This window comes from Falco peregrinus, chromosome 5 (genome assembly GCF_023634155.1).
Source record: "Falco peregrinus isolate bFalPer1 chromosome 5, bFalPer1.pri, whole genome shotgun sequence".
NCBI classification, from domain to species: domain Eukaryota; kingdom Metazoa; phylum Chordata; class Aves; order Falconiformes; family Falconidae; genus Falco; species Falco peregrinus.
This window is the reverse complement of record NC_073725.1, coordinates 67,737,864-67,761,897: the sequence shown is the minus strand read 5'-3', so window position 1 is coordinate 67,761,897 and position 24,034 is coordinate 67,737,864. Positions and strand designations below refer to the sequence as shown.

Here is a 24,034-nt window from a genome sequence, read left to right as displayed (position 1 = left end):
TCCGGTGCGGGGACACACACACACCCGGTGCAGGGACGGTCACCCCGGTAAAGGGGTCACCTCGGTGCGGGGAGGGGTGTCACCTCGGCGTGTGTGTGGGTGTCACCTCGGCTCGGGGGTGGGGGGGCAGGTGCCGCCCCGTCGGGGATTGGGGGTGCGGACCGCTCTCCACGGTCCCCCCGCCCGTGCCCCCCGCCCCCCGCCCCGGGATGGGGGGGCGGCGCGGCTCGGTTCGGCTGGGGGGCGGGGCGGGGCGGCGCTGACGTCACGCCGCGGCCCAGAGCGAGGCTGCCGGGAGCCGGCGGCCGAGGCGCGCCGCAGCCGCCCCGAGCGCACGCACCGGCCCCGCTCCGCTCCGGCGGCCCCGCTCCGCGCCCCGCGCCCCCGCTCCGCGCCCGGCCGCGGCCCCGCGCCGCAGCGCATCCAGGCGGGCTGGAGCGGGCGGGCGCGGCGCATCATGCTGGCCTGACCGCGGGGCGCGGGAGATCGATCCCCCGAGCGCGGAGTCTGAATTAATCCGGGCAGCCGGCGCGGGGAGGGGGGGGGCGGCGGTGGAGGAGGAGGAGGAGGAGGAGGCGGCGGCGGCGGCGGGGGGGGGTGGGGGAGGAAGGCAGCGAGCGAGCGGGCGAGGCAGCGGCAGAGCCCGGCGGCCACCATGGAGCTGGCGATGGAGAACCTGGGCAGCCTGCACGGCGTCCCGCACTCGCAGCCCGCCGAGCTGCTGAGCCCGGCGCACGGGCGGCAGGGCTCGCACCGCAACCTGGTGCCGCACGGCCGGCCCGCCATGGTCTCGGGCATGGCCTCCATCCTGGAGGGGGGCGACTACCGCGCCGAGCACAGCCTGGCCGCCCCGCTGCACCCCGCCATGAGCATGTCCTGCGAGTCACCCTCCGGCATGAGCCTGAGCAGCACCTACACCACGCTGACCCCCCTGCAGCACCTGCCGCCCATCTCCACCGTCTCGGAGAAGTTCCACCACCCGCACCACCACCACCACCACCACCACCCGCACCAGCGCCTGGCCGGCAACGTGAGCGGCAGCTTCACCCTCATGCGCGACGAGCGGAGCCTGGCCTCCATGGGCAACCTCTACAGCCACTACCCCAAGGACATGCCGGCCATGGGGCAGCCCCTCTCGCCGCTGCCCAACGGGCTGGGCAGCCTGCACAACGCCCAGCAGCCGCTGGCCCCCTACGGCCCCGGCGGCCACTTGCCCAACGAGAAGATGCTCTCGCCCAACGGCTTCGACTCGCACGCCGCGATGCTGTCCCGGGGCGAGGAGCACCTGGCGCGGGGGCTGGCGGCCCCCAGCTCGGCCATGATGCCTCCGCTCAACGGGATGCACCCGCACGGCCACCCGCACGCCCAGCCCGGCGGGTCCCTCCTGGGCGAGCGGGAGCGCCAGGCCTCGGCCACCGGCTCCCAGCCCGGCGGCTCCGGGCAGGTGGAGGAGATCAACACCAAGGAGGTGGCCCAGCGGATCACAGCCGAGCTGAAGCGCTACAGCATCCCGCAGGCGATCTTCGCGCAGAGGATCTTGTGCCGCTCCCAGGGGACCCTCTCGGACCTGCTGCGGAACCCCAAGCCCTGGAGTAAGCTCAAGTCGGGCCGGGAGACTTTCCGGAGGATGTGGAAATGGTTGCAGGAGCCGGAGTTCCAGAGGATGTCGGCGCTCAGGCTGGCAGGTAGGGCACGGCACGGCACGGTCTGCGACCACGGCCGTCCGCTCCGCACCTCCGGGCGGGGGGCTGAGGGGTGCTGCGGACACGCGTGGGGACCCCTGGCTCTCGGGGTGCCACCACGAGTGAGGGCTGGGGCTGGGCCGGGGGGGACCGAGCCAACGCGAAGCCTGCGGAAGAAGGGAAGGGGCTGATACCGGAGGCGAATCGTACCGCAGGCCCCCCCCCCCGCCCCGGGCCTGCTCCCGCCGGCGGGAGGGGAGGGAGCCCCGCCGCCCCGGCCGCCCGCCGAGCTCCTGCGCCGTCGGTTTGGCACCGCTGCTCGGGACCGCGGCCACACCGCTGGGAAGCTCCGCTGCGTCCCCTCGCCGCCCCACCGCCCCCTGCGGGGCCGTGGGCTGGGCGGGGGGAGGCCGGCGGCGCCGGGGCTGCGCTCCGCTTCCTCCGGGGCACCGGCTGCGCCCCCCTCCCGGTGCCTCCGGGCCTCGCGGGGCCAGCTCGGCTCAGGCCGGCGCTGGGCCGAGGGTTTGCCGGGGAAACGCGGCTGCTCGGCGCGGCCGCGCTGTGACTGCGGGGGGCGGGCGGGGGTCGCGGCTCCGCGCTCCTCCGCTCTGCGCGGAGCCGCTGCGGGAGAAAGGGCCGAGGGCCGGCGGAGCGTCCCCGTCCCCGCTCCGGCCTTTCTTTGCCTCGGCTCCGTCGCGCCGTGCCCGGCGGCTCCGCGGGAACACGCGGTGGTGGCCGTGTGGTAAAAACCACGCGTGTATGATTTTTTTTTTAATAAATTATTTTTATTAAATCCGAGCTCCCCGTGGAGCCGGGCAGAGTCCGGCCCACCGGGCGCTCGGCACGGCGAGGAGCCCGCCGTTATTTATGGAGGAGAGCAGCGTTCATATGTATTTAGTGTAATTCAGTTGCTCTTTAATTAGGGCAGGGTAGTGGCATCTTTTAGTTCCAGTCGATGCCCTATTGAAAAGCAGTTAATAGAATGCAAATTGTTCCTGGCTTTACAAGGTTCTGGTAAATAAAGATTTAAACACTGCCGCGATCGGCCGTTTAATGCCCGCGTTGTTCGGGCCAATTGAGCAGCGGGGTGGCTGGTTCCTCACTCGCCAAAAATTTGAAATACTAGCCACGATGTTGGTGATAAAAGCGTGGCCCCGGCTGGGGAGCCCCTGCCCGCCGGCCCGGCCCCAGCCCCGGCCCCGCTGCTCCTCCCGCGGCGGCGGGGAAGGGGTTTTCTCCCCAAAATGGTTTTTATTCCCCAGCGCCGAGTTCCCCTCGGCCCAGGGGCGCCTTGGAGGCATCGCTTAGGGATATTAAAGCCCCACATTTCCTGAGGAGAGGGTTTAATTCTTTGCTTTCTACGAAGACAAGGAAAGAAAAAAAGAAAAAAACCAACCCGCCCAGCCCCGCCGTGACTCCGGCCGCGCTCAGCCGGGCCGCGGCCGCCCCACGCCGCCCGTGGGAGGGCATCGGCCGGGCCCCGACGTAGGGGGGGGGCGCCCCAACCTACCCGCGGCCCCCCCCGGCCTGGCCGCTGTGTCTGCGGCCACGCTGTCCCCCCACCGGGCCCCGCTTTCGTTTCCCTCCTGACGTCCCCCCGTCCCGCCGCACCTGCGCGTGTGGCAGGGTCCAGCCCGGCTGCCCCCACAAGCTGGGCTCTGTGGGAGGGGGTCGCGCTGAGGGGGGCCGTGCCCGGGTCCCGTTCCCCCCCCCCAACCCCAACCACCCCGATCGATGCAGGCGAATCCCCCCCGACCCACCCCGGGGCCACCCGTCCAGCCTTTCAGTCCGCCCCGGGCTGGGTGGCTGGAGGGGCCCGGGGGGCTGCGATCCCCCTGGCAAGCAGGGAAGGGATCCCTTCCCCGCCTAGGCAGTGATCGGATTTTTTTCCTCCCAGGGCGAGCAAAACAACGGGTGTTAGACGCGGGGCACGGCCAGGGAGGAGGTTGGTCCTGGTCCTGGTCCTGGTCCTGGTCCTAGTTCTGGTCCTGGACCTGGTCCCAGTCCCGGTGCCGCCCGGCTGCGGAGCCCATCTGATGGGTCAGTCCGAGTCAGTAAATCGCGGATCAATAAACACGCCGGGCCCCTATAAATGGCAATTGCCGCTTTTCTCCTCTTTCCACCCCAGTTCCCCCTCCCGCCGCCCCGTCCGCAGATGAACCATTAATTATTCAGCCGGGACCCGGGCAGTGCCGCAGCCGGGGGGGCTGCAGCGCCCACCCGCCCCGGGCCCCCTCCGGTCCCGCTCGTCCCGCGGGGCTCTGCAACACAGGAGGGTCCCACGGGAAAACATCTGGGCAGCAGCTGGCGGTGGCCGGCCCGGCCCCTCGGGCCATCCATCTTTGCGACCCGCTGTCACGGCTCCAGATGCAGCTCTACAAACTTCGTGACGCTCCCCCACCCCCCCCCCCCGCCCCCCCCGAGGCCTGCGAGGGCCCGTGGGTGGCGGGGAGCTTCCAACGTGGCACCTTTGGGGGTCCCTGCACGGCAGAGTGGGGCTTCGACTCCCCCAACCTGTGACACCCCCGCTCCCCAACCCCGTCCCTCGGTGTCCTGGGGGAGAAAAAGGCACCGGCTTCGTTCTCGTGGGGTCCTGTGGGGAGAGCGTGGCTCCCCGTGCGCCCACGCCCGCGTGCCCATGGAGAGCAGTGGGTGCCTTCCAACCACGCGTGTCCCTGGGTGCGCTCCCATCCTGTCCCCGCCAGTGGAAACCCCCTCCCCGTCAGGGATCTATTCCGACACTCAGGATTCGCTAGTTCGCTCGTGATTATTTCTCAGGAGGGCGACGACACCGTTGTTGTCCCCTTCGCGACACTGCAGCTCCGCTTTCGTTCCCCCTTGACTGGAAGGAGCTCTCGGCTCATCCATCCTCCCGGGTTTTTCCCCGACACGCGTGGCCGTGGCCGGAATTCACCGGCGGGACCGGCAGCTCCTGCCCCAACGTGTTCCCCGTGGCGCGGAGCCGGGGGACGCGGCCGCCCTGCCCGTGGGAGCCGACGGTTAGGAGGGACCCGCCAGCCGCCTGTTCGTTTCCTTCTTCTTTCACATTTTCTTTTCCCTCTTCCATTTTTATTTTGCTTTTCCTTTAGCTCCCCACCTTCGTTTTCCCTTTTTGTTTTGTTTTCTTTTTCTTTTCGCCTTTTCCTTTCCTTTCCTTTCCTTTCCTTTCCTTTCCTTTCCTTTCCTTTCCTTTCCTTTCCTTTTGTCTTCTCTCTCTTTTTTTCTTTTTCTTTTTCCTTTCTTTTCTTTTCTTTCTTCTTTTCTTTTCTTTCTTCTTTTCTTTTCTTTTCTTTCTTCTTTTCTTTTCTTTTCTTTCTTCTTTTCTTTTCTTTTCTTTCTTCTTTTCTTTTCTTTCTTCTTTTCTTTTCTTTTCTTTCTTCTTTTCTTTTCTTTTCTTTCTTCTTTTCTTTTCTTTTCTTTCTTCTTTTCTTTTCTTTTCTTTTCTTTCTTCTTTTCTTTTCTTTTCTTTCTTCCTCTACTCCCAGAGCTTACTTCCCTGAGCAAACTGCCGCTGCAGCACGAATAGTCGTTATTCAAAAAAAAAAAAACCCAATCCACCCCGAAACTGCGAGCACGATCGGGGAGCTGCGCCAAGGCAAATGCCCGAGAGCTTTGGCAACGCCAATAATTCACGCTGCTAATTAATACTGCGAACTAATACACAGAAGTGCTAGGACCAGGGACAGGATTCCGCTGTGTAAAAAACTCGGGAGATATGTTTAAATTTTTATTTATTTTTTTTTTCCACGAGTTCTGTTTCAATTTCAGCCTCTTTCAAACGACTTTGGCCCAACGACGGCTCCTCCCCGCCGAGCACCGGGACGGCTCCGGCCCGGGAGAGCGGCGGAAAAAGCGCGGACGCTTGCGCTGCTTTCGATCCGCGCGTGTCCGCGGGGCGACGGGGGAAAACGGGCGGGGCTGTGGCGTTGGGAGCGAATTATTCGCCGCTGGAAAATCGAGGAAAACCGGAATTTGGGGCTCCAGGCGCCCAGCACCCCCCCAGCACAAGGGGGTACGAGGCAAGGAGGTGGGAGAAGAGACAAACCCGTTTTCCGCGTCGGAAAAAAAAATAATCCTTCAATTTCTTCATTTATTTCTTCGTTCTTTTTTTCATTTCTTCATTAATTTCTTAAATTATTATTATGATTTTGAATTATTTTAAATTTTTTTTTTTAGCCCGTTAATAACAGGCAACTTGCTCCGCCGGTGCGGAGCCGCCAGGCTGGAGCAGCCCCCGCTCCGTGCCCCCAGCTCCGCACCGCACCGCTCCCCCCCGCACCGCACCGCGCCGCTGCCCTTATCAGCGCGGCGGGGCCGCCTCGCTCCGCCCGCGGCTGTTTTTCTGTTTGCTCCTAATCTGCGCGTCAGAAGGGGCCAATAAACCTCCCGTCGGTTAAACATTAATTCGGTTTCTCCCCCCCCCCCGCCCCCCAACAGGAGGAAACAACCTCCCGCTCTGCGGGGCGGCAGCTCCGGTATAACCCACCCGTGTCCGTGGGGGGAGCCGCCTTGTCCCCTGCCCGGCCGGGACCCCACAGTCCCCCAGTGGAGCTGGCGCCGGGGAGGTGGGGGGCGAACCCAGCGCCTTTTTGCCACCCCCGCATTTTTGGGTGCACACTTTGGGTGTCTTCTTTAAAATTATTTTTTATTTTTCTGGGCGTACAGCGTGGGGGTGATATATTTTTTTTTCCCTCCGTCCTGTCAATCGCCACTGAAACCATAAGGGAGAGATAACAGAGAAGAGAAAACTCTCAGAGTGACCTTTGAATCAATTTGAAAAACCTCATTTAACTGATAAGTCTTGAAAGGCCCAGAACTAATTTGAAAATACATCTATTAAAATCTCATTGCCGCTGCCTGGGAGCTGCTGGGAAGGGTGTGCGAAGCGACTTCCCGGGGTCGGGGAAGCTGGGAGAGCAGGTTTAAGTCCTGGTCAACAAAGAGATTGCAGAGCCACCTGCAAAATGCCGGGGCTTAAACCAGGAGAGAAAATAAGAATATGAAAAGAAAATCAGTCTTTCTTCTCCAGCTGGTGGGGAAAGGGGAGATTTACAGCATTTTCCTGCCATAACCAGGCGTGGAGTCTGGGATTGCAGACAGAATATTGGATTTTTTTTTTTTTTCCTTCTCTCCAGAAAACAAATCCAATATTTTCTCATTCTGCTCAGATGCGGTTGCAGGGCCGAGGAGCCTGTGCCTCTGGGAGGGGGCAGCCGTGCCCCCCAGGAGCTGCTACCGGGGAGGCTCTGCTGTGCCCCCCATCGTGGGGTTTGCTGCCCGGCTTCCTTGGGGAATGCCAAATCCAGGGACAAACGCGGGGTCTGCCAAAGCGGAGGAAAGAGAGGGAAGGTGAAGGCAGGAGAAGACCCAAGGCAGGGCCCAGGCACCTGCTGTCCTGCCCTGAGGACATCCCACCCTGCCCTGGGGACATCCCACCCTGCCCTGGGCACTGCACGTTGCCCCTTACCAGCATCCCTGTGGCATCACCTGGGTGTAGAGGAACAAACCTCCTGGGCATGCGGGTCTCCTCCTGTGAAGCCTTCAAAGGGTTCGTGGCAGGGTGGTGATGGCCCACTTGCAACACCAACAAAAAAAAAAAAAAAAGGAGGAAAAATGAAAATAAAACCAACCCACCAGCCTGTCTTATAAGGGCTGGGGCTTCACAGCTCGGTGGGGATTTGGAGACCCCAGCTGTCCTGTCCAGCCTTGGGACAGGCTGTGTTTCCCATGGGAATTGCTGCCTCCCTGGCCACAGCAGAAGCTGAACCTATCACCTCCCAGCCCCAGCAGCGTGTTGGCTGTGGGGGAAGAGCTTTCCCTGTTCTGCCTGATGCCCTGAGGTTTCTTGGAAAGGCTCGGGCAGAGGGAGAGGGGCACCCTGAGTACAGACGGAGACGTCGGGCAGCTTTGATCTGCCCTCACCCCACATCCACGCACCCACGTGGCTCTGCCCCAGCTCCCTTTTGGAGCTGAGCTGCACAAATCCTGTGGCTCAGCATCAAGCTGAGGCTTCAGTCACCCTGGGATGTGTCCCATCAGCCCGGGATGTGCTCTTAGTCATTGCCCTTCTCCTGCCCAGCACTAACAGCAGCGCAGAGGCGCTGGGGTCAGCACCCTGGCTTTGAAAACCAGCCAAAGTGGGAAGTTGGAGCCAAAAATGTTCTCCATCCCACCCATCCTCAGCCAATTGCGGTGCCGTGTGGGTGCAGCGGGAGCAATGCAGGTCTGCACCGGGGCGGCGAGGGGCTGCCGAGCAGCTGGCAGCAGGTTTTGGCAGCCGCGTGCATTTATGACTGGCTCCATGCAGGACCGTGGCCATCGAGTGGCAAGACTTTGCTTATTAAATGGAAATCCAAAAATCTTGTTAATACCTGGAATGGTATAAAGCATCTTCACGAAGATTTAAACCAAGGCAGGGAAGGACAGGCAAAATAGATGATGGATTTTTAAAACATTTGGGTTGTTAAAAAATATAGTGAATCATAGAGGCAACCTGGATTCTCTGGTCCTGGAAGGAGGAGCCAGAACATTTGAAAAATAAAGACCCAATATTACAATTGAGACACATTTGCATGGACATGGGTAGGATTTCAAGGATTACCTTAATAACTGTATCCTAACATATAGATATTCCGTAAAGGATATGCACCGTTGGTCTAAGTACTGGTGGTTTCTGCAGCGTGAGGTGAGGAGGTCCAGAAATTATGTGCAAGGGATTCAGAGGGGTTCAGGGTGTTTCACGGGTGGTGACATTAAGGCACGGAGAGGGCAATGCGTTGCCAGAGTGAAAGCCGGGCTGGAGATGCCGCATGGTGAGAGGAGGTGCATGCATATACACCCACAGCGGGTGGGATATGGACAGGGGTGGTGGGCTGGACTGGGCAGGGCTGCAGCAAGGATGCTTGTATTCCCCAGCCCCATCCCGCTGTGGGTACGCACTCCTTTGGGATCAGTGATGTCCTTTCCTTTGCCTTCTCATCCCCGGGGTTTTGCCACCACCACTGCCCTGCGTCGGACAATGTCGCTGTCGGGAGACCTGGACTTGCCGTCCTGCCTCGGTTCTGTATCCCTGTGATTGTCCTTTTTCTGTTCCCAAACCAAGGGTAGAGACATCACCCAACAGGAGTCACCCCTTTGGGGTCCAGGAAACCTGGTCACACCTAGCAGGCTAGGGGTGGCTCGGCCCTGCCCAGCTTGGCAGAAGGAGCTGTAAAATCCCCATGTGGGAGCCTGCCAAGGGGAAAGCAGGGACCGGCTGTGGGAAGGCACTTGCTGGGACTGGCCACCATCTCCTTGCTTGCAGAGCAGCAGGAAAACCCCCGATATCTTGACCAAAAAGAAAAAAAAATTAAAAAAAGAAGGAAAAGCAAGTTGCAGCTTTTTCTGCTGCTGTCTGACGGCACAGACGACGATAACCGCTGCAGCTCTGCTGAGCCCAGATCTCAGCAGGAGGAGGCAGCAAGGGGAGCAGGGGGCTGCTGGTCGCCCACCCAGATTGGAGGAGAACTGAGGTCTCCTGCTGTTGGCATGAATCCAGGGAGCCCTAAATACTGGGGGCTGGTGGGCTTGCGGCGTGCCGGGAGGGCTCAGTGTGTGGCATGGCTCCGCAGGGCGCAGCTGGGAACCCCGATGCATCAGGTTTAGCTGTCAGGGACCTTATAAAAAAACAAAATGGACCAAAATCAGGGGAAACACCTCATATCAAAGTGGTCTTCAAAGGGCTGCAAAGGTGATGGTCTCCTCAAGGAGCCCCCGCAGTGGTGCCCGGCACGAAGAGGACACAGCCTGGGGAAGCTGAAAGCTGCGGCAAGGTTGGCTCTGGCCGCTGGGAAATGTCCCAAAGCCTCATCTCCCCTCCCCATGCCAAGTGCCACCATGCAGCTGAAGGGACACAAGCTGTGACTTGGCCGTGGGTTGACAGGTTGAGCATCTGCAAATCCCTCTGTGCCTCAGTTTCCCTGCACATAAGAGTGGGGATGACAGTGCTTTTACAGTGCATAAAGGCACCAGTGGCGGGTTATTAAAGCCGAGGAATTCAGTGATGCCACGTAAAGGGCCAAACCTTTAAGCTGGAAGATGGTCCAGAGAGCAATGCCCCTTGGTGGGAGTTACACTACCCTCAGCCCATAAAGAGCAGGTAATGAGCAAACTCTCTCCATTAGGGATAAAATTGCAAATGTATTGGGAGCTGCTGACGGGTGATAGTATCAGGGGCTGACAGAGACATCAACAGCTTTGCTTTGCTGCCGGCGACGGCTGCTCCCACTACAGAGCATCGGGGACCCCGGCGCTCAGTGCCTGTCACAGAGCTGGGGAGCACAGCAGCACGTGGCAATGCCACCAGTGCCTGCAAGCAGCGTCCCATCCCTTGCGATTTCTCTGGAGCTCTGGCCCTACTCTCTAAATTTTCCCTATCTTCCAAGGGTCCCTTGTTTGCCCTGGGCCTGGCAGCCCCCCCACCAGTTAAATACCAGCCTGGGATGGAGAATGGATCCCTGTTGCGTTTTGCTCAGTGGATGCTCGGGAGATGGACCAGCATCTGGCCCAGTTTGGCTCCAATGTGGTGTTTGAAAAAATGATGGGGTCGATGCTGTGGTGGTTTGTGCTTCCAAAGCTCCTCCGGGGTGGAGAGGGATCCCTTCCCTATGTGCCTCCCAACTTGCAGCGGGTGAGGAGGAGGAGGAAGGGTGTGACGGTGGCACTGTGCTGCCGGGCTTTGGAGTCACCCAGAGGGACCCAAGGCTTCAACAAGAGGCTTCTGGAAATGGATCCAAGCATCAATGTCCACCTTGAGTTCTCTTTTGGGGGCCAACTTCAGGATTTTTATGACATTTCTCATGTGGAAGGCAGCAAACCCCTCCCTACCCGGGTATTCCCAGGGGAGCTGCTGTACAGGGGGCTCCTGCTGGATCCCCCCCAAAAGCCACTGTCCCACCTGCCCGCACACGCAGGCAGGCAGAAGTGGGTCGGGCATTGAATTTGCTTTCTCAAAACAAAATTTGAATTGTCGTGTGTTTGTCATCTGCGTTGCAGCTGTGGGTCAGAAACGGGGCGAGAGGTGGCGAGTCAAGGATGTGGCAAAGGGTGCGGGTACCGTTGGGTGGTTTGCACACTAAGAGAAAAAAAGAAATTGAAAACTAAGTCACGCAAATCAGGGCATTTATTCAAAATAATGGTGATTTCAAAGCAGCTTGCTTCTCCTAGAAAAAAATTCGGAAGCATCTCCCCAAAACTTAACAGTCTTTTCTGCCCCAAATGGATGATTCCCAGCCATTCCTCATCTTTCAACGCTTCCAAGTAAAAAACAAATTATTGCTTTGATTTTTGGCACCATTGCCAGGCGGTTGCTGGGACCTTTAGCCCCGGGGGTGCCATTACACCATCGCCCCCCCTGGAAAAGGGACCTCGGGGGGACATTTGGTGAATCGAGGGACTCAGGTGTCTCTCTTGGCCTCCAGCCTGGGAGATGTCCTAGTGGGGTTCCTGGCGGGTTTGTACTTTCCCTGGATGATGTTTTCACTCCAGCCAGCCCCTCTGATGCTCCTGAGGGTGCTGAAGCCCAGCCCGGGTACCCGGGGTGCTGGGGTGGGAGGAGTCGGCCCCCCGGCGCCACTGTCACCTGGCAGAGACCGTCCCTTGGTTGTCCCCTGGTCCCTTGGCTGTCCCCTGGTCAGCAGGAATGGGAGGAAGCAGCCAGGAAGGGGAAGGGGGACGGGATGTGGGGAAAACAAAGGGGCTGCTGGGCGTAGGGCTTGGATGGAGCTGGAGCACCCGGCTGGGATGCCCGCTCCTCTCCTTTCCACCCTTTTCTCTTTCTTCTCCTTGTTTTCTTTTTCTGTTTTTCTATTTGTCTTTTTTTTCTTTTCTTCTCCTTTTCTTTTTTCTTTTCCCTCTTCTCTTTTTCTTTTTCTTTCTTTTTTTTTCTTTTCTCTCCTCTCTTCTGCTTTTTTTCTCTTCTTTTTTCTTTCCTTTTTTCTTTCTTTTTCTTTTTTTCTTTTTCTTTTTCTTTTTCTTTTTCTTTTTCTTTTTCTTTTTCTTTTTCTTTTTCTTTTTCTTTTTCTTTTTCTTTTTCTTTTTCTTTTTCTTTTTCTTTTTCTTTTTCTTTTCTTCCTTCTCCTTCTTCCTTTTCTTTATATTTTTCCTTTTCTCTCCCCTCATCCCCTTTCTTTCCTACTTTCCTTCTCAGCCCATTTTGCTCCCCCCCCCAGCCCCTTTCCCAGCCAGCGATGAAACGTGGCAGACAGAAACCATTCCCCTTAACCAAGCTCCCACCTTTGGGGAGATGCCCAGGTCTCACCCAGGGAATAACCCAGGGGATAACCCCACTCCATCGAGATGAATCCCCCCCGCTCCTGCAGCCCCTTTCCCTTCCCCTCCCTCCCTGCAAACCTGCCAGCGAGCTCCCCGCCGGTCACGTAGCCATCAAACTGATGTGCCAGCAATATCCAACACGCAGTTAAAGCCACTCGTGGGAGTTTCAATAAAATCGACCAGGCAGGATCAATGGGCTGCGCTGGCCCCATCCACACACACACACATGGGGGGGGGGGCGGGGGGCAGGCAAAATACCCAGGGCTGTGAAATGGGGGTGGTGGAAGGGGGGAGCTGATTACAAATCCATCCCATACTTGCCATGATTAATTGCTGCTTTACCAGAAGGAACAGCTCTGCGTGGGGGTCATTTTTAAAGGTAACGTGGAAGTGTGTGTGTGTGGAGTTTCTTTGCTGTATTCAGCTGGGAGGAAGGAAAAGCCATTTTCCCATGGGAGTTTTCCTCTGGGCAGGATGGGGTCAGCGAGGGGCAGGAAGCAGGACCTGGGGGGCAGCAACAGCAGGCACAGCCCAGGCTGCCTGTACATCCCCCAGCAGTGATTTGGGAGTTGGGAAGGGCCCTCCCCAGCCGCTCGGGAGCATCCCCACCTGCTCTGCAGCCATGGGGGGATGCTGAACCCCAGCCAGCTGGGATCACTGGTGTCCCAATGCCAGAACCCTGCCATGGGGCTGGCCGAGCTCCCAGCCAGGGAATCGTTTGACACTTGGTCGCCCAGTGGGGTCCAGGTTTCTGGCTGCTCCTCACCCTAAACCCCCTCCCAGGCAACTGGGCAGCCCCTCCATCCCATGCTAGCGGCACGGTCATCCAGCCAGACTCGAGCATCCTTGCCTGGTGCTCAGGGGTCTCGGTCCCTGCATTGCCCTCCCTGCAGGTGCCTGGCTCGAATTAAAACATCATCCATCGTTAGAGCGGCAGCACGTAATCCCTGGCAGATCAGTGCAATTACTGCGGGAAATACCTTGGGAGCTGAACTAATAACGCCAGAACGGTGTATTAAGAGTCACTGGCTTAGTGCTGGCCGCAGCCGTGCCAGCCCCACACGTGTGGGGGGACAGGCTCAGCACCCCGGGGGCAGGGGGTCCTGGGGGGTAGGGGGATTGTGTGGCCATGATGGAGGTGGTGGGGTGATGGCCTGGGGGGCAGCGACTGGGCAGCATGGGGCAGCAATGGGGCTGTGATGGGGCTGTGATGGGCAGTGCTGGGCCAGCCACGGGGCAGCTGTGGGGCAGTGATGGGGCAGCTGTGGAGCAGTGATGCGGCAGCCATGGGACAGAGATGGGACAGTGATGGGGCAGCCATGGGGCAGTAATGGGACTGTGATACAGCAGCCGTGGGGCAGCCAGAGGTTCCCCGCCCCGCAGCTGGGCCGAGCGGTGCCACTCCCGCCGCTCCGGGGCTGCTTGGCACCGTCACTATCCCCCCCGGGGACGCGGGTGGACCGCTCCATCCCGGCACGCCCCATGTGTGCGGGGCGGCTGGAACGGCCCATCGCGCTGAGTGGCGGGGGTGCGTGTGTGCGGGGGGAACGGCCCATCTGCGTCGTGGCGGGGGGCGGCCGCAACGCGCCATTGGCTAGCGGTGGGGTGGGCGGGGCGAGCTGTACCACTGCCACCGCCCCCCGGGGGGGGAATGCGCCCGTCCGTCCGCACGGGGGCGCCAGCGCGGCGGGGACGGCCCATTGGCTCGGGGGGGGGGGGGGGCGGGATAAACCATTCCCCGCCGCGCGGGGGCAGTGGGCAGGAGCAGCGCTCCGAAATGGCGGCGGGGCCATGGGGCCGGCGGTGCCCTCTGCTGCCCGCCGCCCCCACTGCCCGCACGGAGGCCGGGGCGGCCGAGAGCTCTTTGCCCAGCCCCGGGGTGAGAGGAGCCCGGTGTTACCCTGGGCCGGGGCCGGCCTGCGGGGGGGACGACGCGCCCTGAGGGAGCAGGGGCCGGAGCGGCTGCCCTGTGCCCCCTAGGCCCCAGCAGCCCCCGACTCCCTCAGAGCGGCAGAGCGGGGTGGTGGGCCCCACCGTTGTCCCCAGTCCCCTCCCCAGTGGAGGTGACTGTCCTCGTGCCATGAGTGGCTTCGTGCTGGGTGTGGGGAACCAGTTTACGCTCGAGGTTGGGCTGGCAACTGAGAGTGCCGCGGCCTCCAGAACAGGGCCTGGTGGCAGTGAAGGGCTTGATTCTGGAAGCTTCCCTCCTGTGACGCACTGCTGGAGCTGAGGGACTGCTGAGAGCAACCGGTGTCCCCGCTGGGGCTATGCCACCTGCCTTCAGAGCATCCTAAACCTGGCGAAGCACACCTCCAACGCCCCAGCCCAGAGGATTACAGATCTTCCTGTTTATCACAGCACTGTAGAGCAAGAAAGCCAGCAGCCGTCTGAGAATTGCCTCCATCAAACTGTAAGGGAGGTTCCCACCTCACACCCAATAAATCCACCTGAGACCAGACTGAATCAGGAAATGCAGAAAACTGTTGTCCCACCCCCCACACTGTTTTTCCTGGCTGTCCAGCAAATGTTCCTCGGCTGGTAACTGCTCTGGGCTCTCTGGACACCATCTCTCCACCAAGAGCAGCTCAGGAGCAACATGCACTTTGAGGAAATATGCTTCATTGATTGCTGAATTTGTTTATCATTCCTGCTCAGAGACCCAGATCTGGGAGCTGCAGAAGGCATCGGGAGTTTGGCAGGAGGAGCCGTGCAGGAACAGGCTGATGAGAGTCACTTGGCAGCAGTCTGTGCTGATGCCAAAGGGAGATCCTTGCTGCTCCTTTCCTGTGCAAAGGAGCAAGGACAAAGGTGGGCTGCACAGGACCCACAGCCACATGGGTCACAGGGGTGTCACTTGCCCCGTATTCCTGTGGTGAGCTCCTTGTCCGGTGTTAGTCAGTTTTCCTTATTGTGGCATGAATTGAACCCCAGACTCCCTTTTTCTCTCCAGATTCTGCAGCTGGGGCTCTCACACCAAAGCTGAGCGCAAGTGTCCCTGACTCCAAGGAAAACCTGTTTCAGGGATTGGAGGGTTTCCAGCCATCCCCCCCGACCCATCCGTGCATCCTCCCTCTCTCCCAGAAGGTGACGACCTTCCCCTGCCACTGCCATCCCTTGCGGCACTGCCGGCTTCTGCCTGCTGCGCTGCCTGACTCCAGCACTTCATTAGCACCAATTTGTTCTTGTCACACTAAGTGGCAATGACTCAGGAGAACAGTAAAGAGAACGGAGCAGCCAGGAGGACTCCCAGGGCACCTCTGCCTGGCCCTGCCTCACACCAGGCAGCTGGTCCCATCCTGGGCCATGCTGGCAGCATGAGCACTGAGCAGCTCGTGATGGCAGTGGTCTCCATTGCGACAATAAGAAGCAGCTGGTCCTGGGCCAAAAAAAGTCCTAGAAAGGGAGGAAATGGGACAAATGGGACAAAAGACTGCCAGCAGATGTGATGCCAGAACTGGGTTGAGCCCAGTTTTCCTGGGTGCTGAGAAAAGCAGAGTGGGGTACCAGGTCTCCCTTTATGAGCGTCTCCAGAAAAGCAAGTGAAAAAAGGCTTTTAACAACAAACTCACATTTTTAAGTAATCTGAAACTGTTTCTGCGTCCGTGAGAGGGATCTGCTGCAGCTGGCTCAGCCCAGGGCTGGCTCTGGTGGAGCTGGTAGCAGCTTACCTGGAAAGGACAAGAATGAATACAGGGCAGACATGGAGGGACGGAGCCAAGCACACCTGCAGCTGCCACAGCTTCTTTGTGTCCCTTCACCTGCCCTGAGACCAGACAAACTCCTCTGCTTCAGCACTGGAAAAGCTGAAAATGCCACGCCATGAAAAACCAGACGACACTTGAGAAGTGCAGGAGAAGCCAAGTGAGGCGTCCTGCGGGGCTGGCATCGCTGCTCTGCTGCACGTTTGGGTGGCTCTGCTGGTCTCCTCCAGTCTGTGCAGGTCCCAGCTGAATCCCCCTGTCTCGAGTGGGACCTTTGTCGCCCAAGCAGAGGAGTGAGGACCTGTGCTTTCATTTTCAGTCTCTTCCCTCCGCCTGCCAACCTGTGCTGCTCTGAAAGCCCCTGGGCTGCTGGGGAATGGGCCGGGGAGGTTGGTGCAGGTGGCTGGTGATGCCTCACAGCCCCGCTTGTGTTGACTGGAGCTGCTTGCTAGAACGAGTCACCGAAACCCTTTGCAAGGGAAGGAAAATGCAGCCAGCAACGCAAAGGTGAACGCTTTGTCTCATCTCATCTCCTCATTTGCAGCATTCAGAGGAAGATTTAATTTGCTGGGCTCGGGGAAGCAGCTCGCCCTGCAGCGCGCTGGCTGCATACCAATGACCAGGGGCTCTCCCTGGGCCACAGGACTCATCCTCTGGCAGCTCCCGGGGACACCAGTGGGGAAGCCTGTCACCACTGAGGCAGGGCCACATGGCACAGGGATGGGAGCTCTGGCCAGACCATATCACTCCAACCCAGCAGGACCTTGAGGTTGCAGCTCTACAGACATGTCACAGCTCCTAACCGCATCTCTGATGCGCTGGGTGGCCTCTGACGCAGTTTTCTGAACCTGTGGGTTTCTAGAGCGGGGCAGTTTTTACTGCAGCGTGGTCCAAAGCTGTCAGATGCTGCAGGACCTCAGTCGTCAAAATCCTCCCAGGTCCTGGAGCCTGGAAAGGGTTTTTCTATCATGTGCTGCTGAAGTCTGGGGGATCACAGTGTTGCGGTGTTGCAGGGTGGTGTTTGCAGGTGTGGGCAGTGTGAAGCAGGCTCTGCGCTGGTGGTTGTGTGGTTGGCACTGCATCCCCTTTGCCTGTGTGTTTGTTAGCTTTTGGAATCAAATCAGGTTTCAGAAAAAAACCAAAACAAAACAAAAAGAAATTTGGGGTTTGGTTTCTGAGCACTCTTTCTTCCTGTGTTGTACACTACTGACTCTCCCATCAGCATTGAGTCTGCCCAGCTAGAGAAGATATGAATTTCTACTGGAGAAACCTATTTGTGACAAACCTCTTTGGGCTCTTTTCCTACAATGTAAAGAAAAGTCAAACAAACCTCTCTGGCTGGCCCAGCTGTGGATCAAAGGGTTTCTGTTTTGCAGATGAAGCCCCCTGATCTTTGGTTCAGACTCTGCTTCATCTTTGGGGAAGCAGATGCCATGAGGTTAATTCAACTCGGGATCAGACACCGCTCTGCTGTGGGAGGCACTGGGCTCATCCCAGTTTGCTCAGAGCTGCAGTCCCCAAAACCTTCCAGAATAGTGGGGCAGGGTCTGAACCAGTAACACCCATTGTACAACCCTACACCCAGTTCCCCCCTTCCCTGTGAAGGAGGTTGAGATCCCTCTGCCCTTTAAAGGAGAGAGGGAAACTGAGGCAGCCCGGGGTCTAGACCCATCTTGAAGGCATGGAGAGAAGCCAGCTTTGCTCGTGGCCATTTCCAGCCCGGTGCCCACCAGTGAAAAGAGCCCATCCTGCCCCTGCACCGAAGAAACCTGTCCTGACCTGTCCGACCACGTCCAGGTACCCCCTGTCCATCCCTTCCTCCACCTCCCTTTGAGCCCCCAGATGTTCCTCAGTCCCTTTGCACTGCTGTGAGCTGATTTGACAGGGAGAAAAAGAGAAAAGCTGGTGGTTTTTTTTTCCCCCTAACCTTGCTTACAGCTAGCATGCTGGCTCTGAAAGCCCCTGGCTGTCTTTTGTGATTTCAACAAATCACCAGCACTTAAGCAAAGTGGGCAGAAAATTACAGGTTGTATTGCAAGTGAATGGAGAGGGAGAGCACGCTGGGGCTGAGAAAACAGAGGTTTGCGGGTATAATGGAGAAACCAGTGTCTGTCAGGCTGTGGAAGCCTGCAAAGCTATCAGGTATTAGTTAAATGCTTCGTGGAGTTCATGCTGCGAGGCATAATCGCAGTTCTGAACAGCAGCCATTTGATTGTCTCCATTATGTCCCTTTAGAAATGATTTGGGAGATATTTTGCTTTGAGCTGTCAAGGTTAAGTCAAGGAAAATGCGCTCTGTCTGACATAAGTCTCCAGGGAGGCAGAAACCCTCAGCAGAAATCCTCTGGGGAGAGCAGGTGGGATGCCTCTGCTTTTAGAGGTCTTTCCTCCTGCTTTCTTGCCCCCCCCCCCCCCCCAGGGTTTTCTCCTTGCCTTTGCTCCCAGTGGTTTTCCTGCAGCCAGGTCAGCTACCTTAGGGATGAAATACCGCTGGGATTGCTGGCGTGCCCGGTGTGTGGAAGGAAGGGGTTCTGTGCCTTCACCCCATCCCACTGCATCTTGTGTTCCCTCCTTGTCACTTCTGCACTTGTCGGCTGGTTTCAGCCAAGCCTGGTGGAGCTGTGGAGGTCTCAGAGGTGCAGGCGTTGTGAAATGAGCTGGGGAGAGGTGGCGAGAGGAGAGAAAGACCTCCATTGTGGGCGAGCTCAACCTTTACTGGCCAACAGAGCATCTCCCCTGGCCACGGGGGACCCCAATCCATCTCTCCCACTACTGCTGCTGGTACTGCCAGGGTCTCCTGTGCCCCAGGAGGAGCAGGACAAGCCAGGGAATAAAGCCTGTGCTTAGGGCATTCGCCGGGGAGGTAACACAGAGGCAGGGGTGAAAGCACCCTGAAGCGTGTCCCCGTCCCCATGGACTGCGGCCAGGCCCAGAGACCTGGGAAGGACAAGCAACAGCATTAAGCCAAGGATGAGTTGTTTGGATGTTGCGGCTCGGAAAAAAAGAGGGTTTAAAGCACAAAGAAAACCCCTCACCCTCTGCTAGCCTGGGTGGGAGTCAGAGCCCCTGGCTGCCCCCTGTCCCCAGCCCTTGCTGCCTGCGGGGACACGGGGATGGCCACCGCCAGCCTGCCTGGGAAAGCAGCGCCCGGGGGATGGGGAATAGGAAAAAGATCCTCCGTTGGGGGGTTGATGGCTGCCGTAAATAGATCTGACCAGCGTCACTATCGATTTTTGTTGTGTGGAGCTGTAATTAGATTGAACTGGGGAAGAGGGGTGTTGGGCTGCGTCAGCAGAAAAAGAAATTAATAAATAAACAAACGAGCACAGGAAATGTGGGATGCAGCTGCCGGTGGTGTTGCAGGCCAAAAATAATGGGGGGATCAAGGGGTGCAGAGCAGGGTGTCACCTCTGTCTAAGCAATACTCGGCACCAGCTTTAATGCTGGGTCACAGTTTTACCGGCAAGGCCCTGATGGTTAGTGTTTGCCTCGGAGCTTTGAGTTATTAATGGCAGACTGATTTGTAATAATTACTGCTAAAAACTGAATGGAGGGGGGTGTGTGTGGGAGGAACAGGAGGTTGAAAAGCTGAAATGCTGGGTCTCAGGCTGGCTGTCCAGCACCACTGGTGGGAGTGGGTGCCAAGAGGCAGGGGGACAAGAGGACAACCTGGATCTGGGTGGCTTTGCGAGGGTTAGAGCTGGGTCAGCATGTCACATGGCAGGTCCCGTGGGGGTATGGATGTATTTACACATACCTACGGACATTTGTAGGTACCTGGTGTATATATACATATGGTAGAGAGATGCAGTGTGTGCCACTCACGCAGAACAAAAGCCATGCTCACAGGGACCGGATGAGGTGCCCGCCATCGACATGAGGTCCCACCCATGCCACCAGCAAGGGCTGGAGCCAAGCATGCTGGGGGGATGCTGGGAGGGCATGTGGTGGGTGGGTGAGGGGTCCAGCAGGGCGAAAACACGCTGCTCTGAATGTGCACGTACAGTGGGGGGGGGACTTTTTCTGTTTGTGGTTTGGTTTGGGGGGAGTCTGGGGGTCTCTTTTTGTTTGTTTGTTTAATTCATGCCTGGGAAAAAGTCAAATTTTCTATAAAGACTTTTTTTGTTTGTTCTTTTTGCAAGCATCTGATGGTCATAGGGTAGGTTTCCACTAAACAATTCTCTGCTGGCTGTTTGAGTAAGGTACCCCTGGGACAGGGTCCCCCAGCACCACCAAGGCTCAGACTGTCCCTTGTCCCTAAGGATGGTGGTTTGCAGCCAAACCTGCCTGGGGGGGGGGGGGGGGGGCGGGGAGAAGGGGAGGGGAAGGCTTTCCACTAACTGTCTTTAGCAGGGACGGCTGATTTTGACTGAGTGTGGTTGGTTGTGCCGAGCTTGGTGCCTCCTGTCCCCTGCCCCAGTGGGAGCAGAACCAATGTCTCCCACCACCTGTATGGGGACAGGGCGAGGAATGAGCCCAGCAGCCAGGGAAAAAAGGCTCAATTGGTTGGTTAAATGATCTGCTTCACCGAGCTCTAGATTTCCCCAGCTTTGGGTGGAAGGGGTGGATACTAGCCTTTTCTGTTAGTTCAAGGTGATGTAAAGAGGACTCGTAGTGCAGGCCAGCTGAAGAAAAATCAGAGGAAGACCTTGCTTGTTCTCTAGTGAGGAAGAAATGACTTCAAACACCCTCCCATTACTCCTAGGTGACACAGCTGCCTACCCTTTTACTCAGCCCGGCCGTGGAGGTGTGTTTGTGTAGCAGGAAGGTAGTTAGCCCAAGGGGAATACCTGTCCCGTGCACCCAAGATGCCATCCCATCGCTGTGGCAGCGGCTTTCAGCCTTGGCCTCTGGTCCCTCCAAGGTGTGTGCACCAGGTCGAAGAGGCTCCTGGAAGTGCCTGAGAGAAGCAAATTGAAATCTGTCATCCAGCAACGTTCCAACAGCAAATGTCTCAAATGACCTGTGCCCTCCCTGCAAAATCCTCTGGAAGATCTGAACCAAGAAACCCCAAAGGCTGAAAACTGCTGGGGCAAGAGCAGGACTTCCCTTGGAAAGTCTTTAGCCCATGGTTTACTCAGTCTTTTCTGAGCTTTCCAGGAGGAAACGTGTCCCCAGCCTTGGAGGGCCAGATCCATGCCCCACTTTGCCCGTGGGCATCTTGCGCTCCTGCAGTGCCTGCACATGTCTGGCCGAGTCCTGAGCCACCAAGTCCCTGAGCATCCTGATCCAACCTCAACAGCTTCATGGTCGGCCCTGCTTTGAGTAGGGACTAGTCCAGCAACCTCCACCAACTTCGGTTATTCTATAATTTTCTAGAAAAACATCGTAGCAAAGGGCACCTTTTCTCATCACTTCCACCCAGTGTGCTTGATATTCCCACAATTAAAATGCATACATTTACCACAAGGTGCGTACTCACCTCCCTCCCACCCTTGCCTGCAGCAGGGGGGTGTCAGGGGGCTGTTCCTGGCTCTTGGAAGCCTGTCTCCATGTGACAGCACCTTTGGCCTGACCTTTGGCTCAAGCCAAACCTGTGGGGAAGGCTTTTAATTTGCTGCTGGCTCAACCTGACACACATGCCACAGGATCCAGCAGCGAAGGCATGCAGGGACAATTGCATTTCCCGGAGCTTCGGGTGGCTCCAGCTGATCTCCAGCCTCCAGAGGCAGGAAAACCCCTTCCCAGAACAGGTGGAACCACAAACAGCCCTTCCAGGCTGTCTGCCATGGGATATGGGGACTGCAGACTGGCCTTTTCGTAATGTCCTGGTCCCTGGCTCTTCCCTGCATTTCAGAGCTGGCAGCTGGATGTGATGGCTGAGAGACACCAGTTCCCTGAGTCCTCCAGCGAGATCCACAGCGGGGATGAGGAGGCAATGGGACACCATCCAGAGTGCAGCAAGGGAGGGAGGCTGATGGATGAACCCCAAAATACAGGGATGGAGCAGGTCCCAACAGCCAAGCTGCGGGAGCAGAGTCAGCCCAGGAGTTTCCTTGGTCTCTGGTCCTGGGGTTAGCTGGAGACGCCAAGACTTGGGCTTTTCCTGGGCATCTGAAGAGGTGATGAGCTTCACCCAGGCTTTTCCCGTACTGATGTCACCAGAGGCTGTTGTCCCATCCCAGCAGACGCTCAGGAGGCACAGGGAGGAAGATGAGGGAGGTAGCCTAGGGAGTGGTGGGCAACAAGCCAGCAGGTTTACTGGAGGGAAGGGCCTGTTTTTTTGGGAGGCAGCCAGACAACCTACAAGCGGGCCAGGTTGGTGAGCACCAATTAATGGCCCTGTTCTCTCTTTTGAACATCTAGCTTGCAAACGCAAAGAGCAAGAGCAGCAGAAAGACAGGAGCCTGCAGCCCAAGAAGCAGCGGCTGGTCTTCACGGACCTCCAGCGCCGCACCCTGATCGCCATCTTCAAGGAGAACAAGCGCCCATCCAAGGAGATGCAGATGACCATCTCACAGCAGCTGGGCTTAGAGCTCAACACCGTCAGCAACTTCTTCATGAATGCCCGCCGACGATGTATGAACCGCTGGCAGGAGGAGCCAGGCACCAACCCCGGAGTCCCCTCTTCTTCTACAAGCACTTTCTCCAAAGCATGATGTCCCCCCAGCCCTCCCTGTCCCTTTCTGGACATCCTCCTCATGACAAAGCCAACCCCAGACTCACATGCATGTCCCGAGCCCAGCGGGGTGGGTGCTTTTGGATGCTGCCAGTCCATCAGCTTCCCAAACCCTCAGCTGGGCATCACCCCTGGACATGGGCCTCGTGCCACATCCCACTGTCACGTCCTCCCAGCTCGTGGAGCAGGGAAAGAGTTTGCAGCTGGGTCAGCTCCATCCCCCGGAGGGCTCGGAGGAAACCTGTGTGGAGTGAGGAATGACGTGGGATGGAGGGCGAGGTGCTGTTTGGAAGCGTCCCTGGTCCTTGGGGACCACAGAACCTTGTCTTCACCTGCTCACCAGGGTCTTTGGGGAGAGGGACACACCCTGCGCCCCCCCCCCCCCCCCCCCGCCCTTGATCCCTGCCACAGCCACCCTTACGGCTCCTGCGGTGGAGGGGTAAAGGTCGGGGAGATACAAGAAGCGGAGTCATGGGGTTGGGCTCTGGCACAACCCCACCGAACCAGGGCCAAACCCCTCCTGTTTTGAAGGAGGATGAGCAGGGAAAATGTTCCCCATGTTCCTGGAGGGTGACCGGGCTCCTGCCAGGTCTCCAGCTGCTGTCGCTTTTCCCCCCCGGAGGTGCAGCGGGGCTCCCCACGGCAGCCAGACCCTCTCCCATCGGCACACGGGGGTTTGAAAACCTGGTTGAGGGCATTTCTGTAGCCCCAGTCTCCTCCACGAGCGTCTTCCTCCGACCCCTCCCCGCTCCCCAGTCACCCCCAAGAGCACCCATCCCCTGCCCCCCATGCACACACACCCCCCAACCCACGAGAGCACCTGTCCCCAGATCCCTCCCAGAGAAACTCCATGGCAAAGGAGACACTTCGCCATGGCCGCCCGCCTCCATGCACCCGAGCATCCCCCAGCGCCACGGCCGGAAGGGGACCGCGGCTGCACCGCGTTGCCTGGCGCCCAAGCAGGTCAAAGAAGCACATTTTAGCTACAGAAATCGGGTATTTAAAAAAAAAATTGTTTGAAAGGAGACGGGAGGAGAGACTTGGAGCGAAGGATCTGACCTTTCCTGGTGACTGGCTCCACCATTCACTGCTGGATTTCTGGTTCACTTTTCGGTTGAGGAATGGACACAGACAAAGCAGATGTGTTGGCTTTTTGTCTTGCCCCATCTACCCCTCGACACACACTATTTCCCCCTTCCGCCCCCCCTCTTCATCTCTGTTACCAAAGAAATTACAAAACCAAAAACCCAACAACAAAAATTCCCTCCCGGGAACCAACATCGGTGTACGGTGGGAAAAGAAAAATCCGAGGGATCTGGTGGTGAAATCCAGCCCTGGGTGTGGGAAGGGGGAAAACTCCCCGACGAAATTGAAAGGGAAAAAAAACCAACCTAGAGAAAGGAATAATCACAGAAACCACAACCAAACAAGCTCAACGCAAAGACCGGCAACTTACCAAAAAGACGCCAGATGTTTTGGTTTGTTTTTTTTTTTGTGCCAATTAACAACCTGCCTTAAAACGCGAATTTCTGGAGCAATGGTACTAGCTTCAAAACGATCGTTTCCTCCGAGCTCTCGATGGTGACTTGTGCCATATAAAAAAGCAATCATGAGGGCAAACCCTTAGAATCAGCCCTCATCCCAGCTGACCCGTGGGCTCCTCGCCAATCTGGGGTGTCCTCGGAGGAGCAGGAGGTGCTGCCGGGGACAGGGGAGGGCTGG

General features: G+C 58.1%; 1 protein-coding gene across 1 annotated transcript; it reads left to right on the top strand.

Annotated features, from left to right (window-relative positions):
- The first annotated feature begins 640 nt into the window (after positions 1-640).
- Positions 641-24,034, top strand: ONECUT3 (one cut homeobox 3). Its single transcript, XM_027791492.2, has 2 exons — positions 641-1,685; positions 22,000-24,034. Exons 1-2 carry the CDS (start codon positions 656-658, stop codon positions 22,290-22,292), a joined length of 1,323 nt encoding a protein of 440 aa, XP_027647293.2. The 5' UTR covers positions 641-655; the 3' UTR covers positions 22,293-24,034.

What these genes read in the sequence shown, in the direction of transcription:
- ONECUT3 (XM_027791492.2), top strand. Translation starts at nt 656, where the DNA reads ATGGAGCTGGCGATGGAGAACCTGGGCAGCCTGCACGGCGTCCCGCAC. An exon ending in GTCGGCGCTCAGGCTGGCAG is followed by an intron (nt 1,686 to 21,999) that starts GTAGGGCACGGC and finishes TTGAACATCTAG; the next exon opens with CTTGCAAACGCAAAGAGCAA.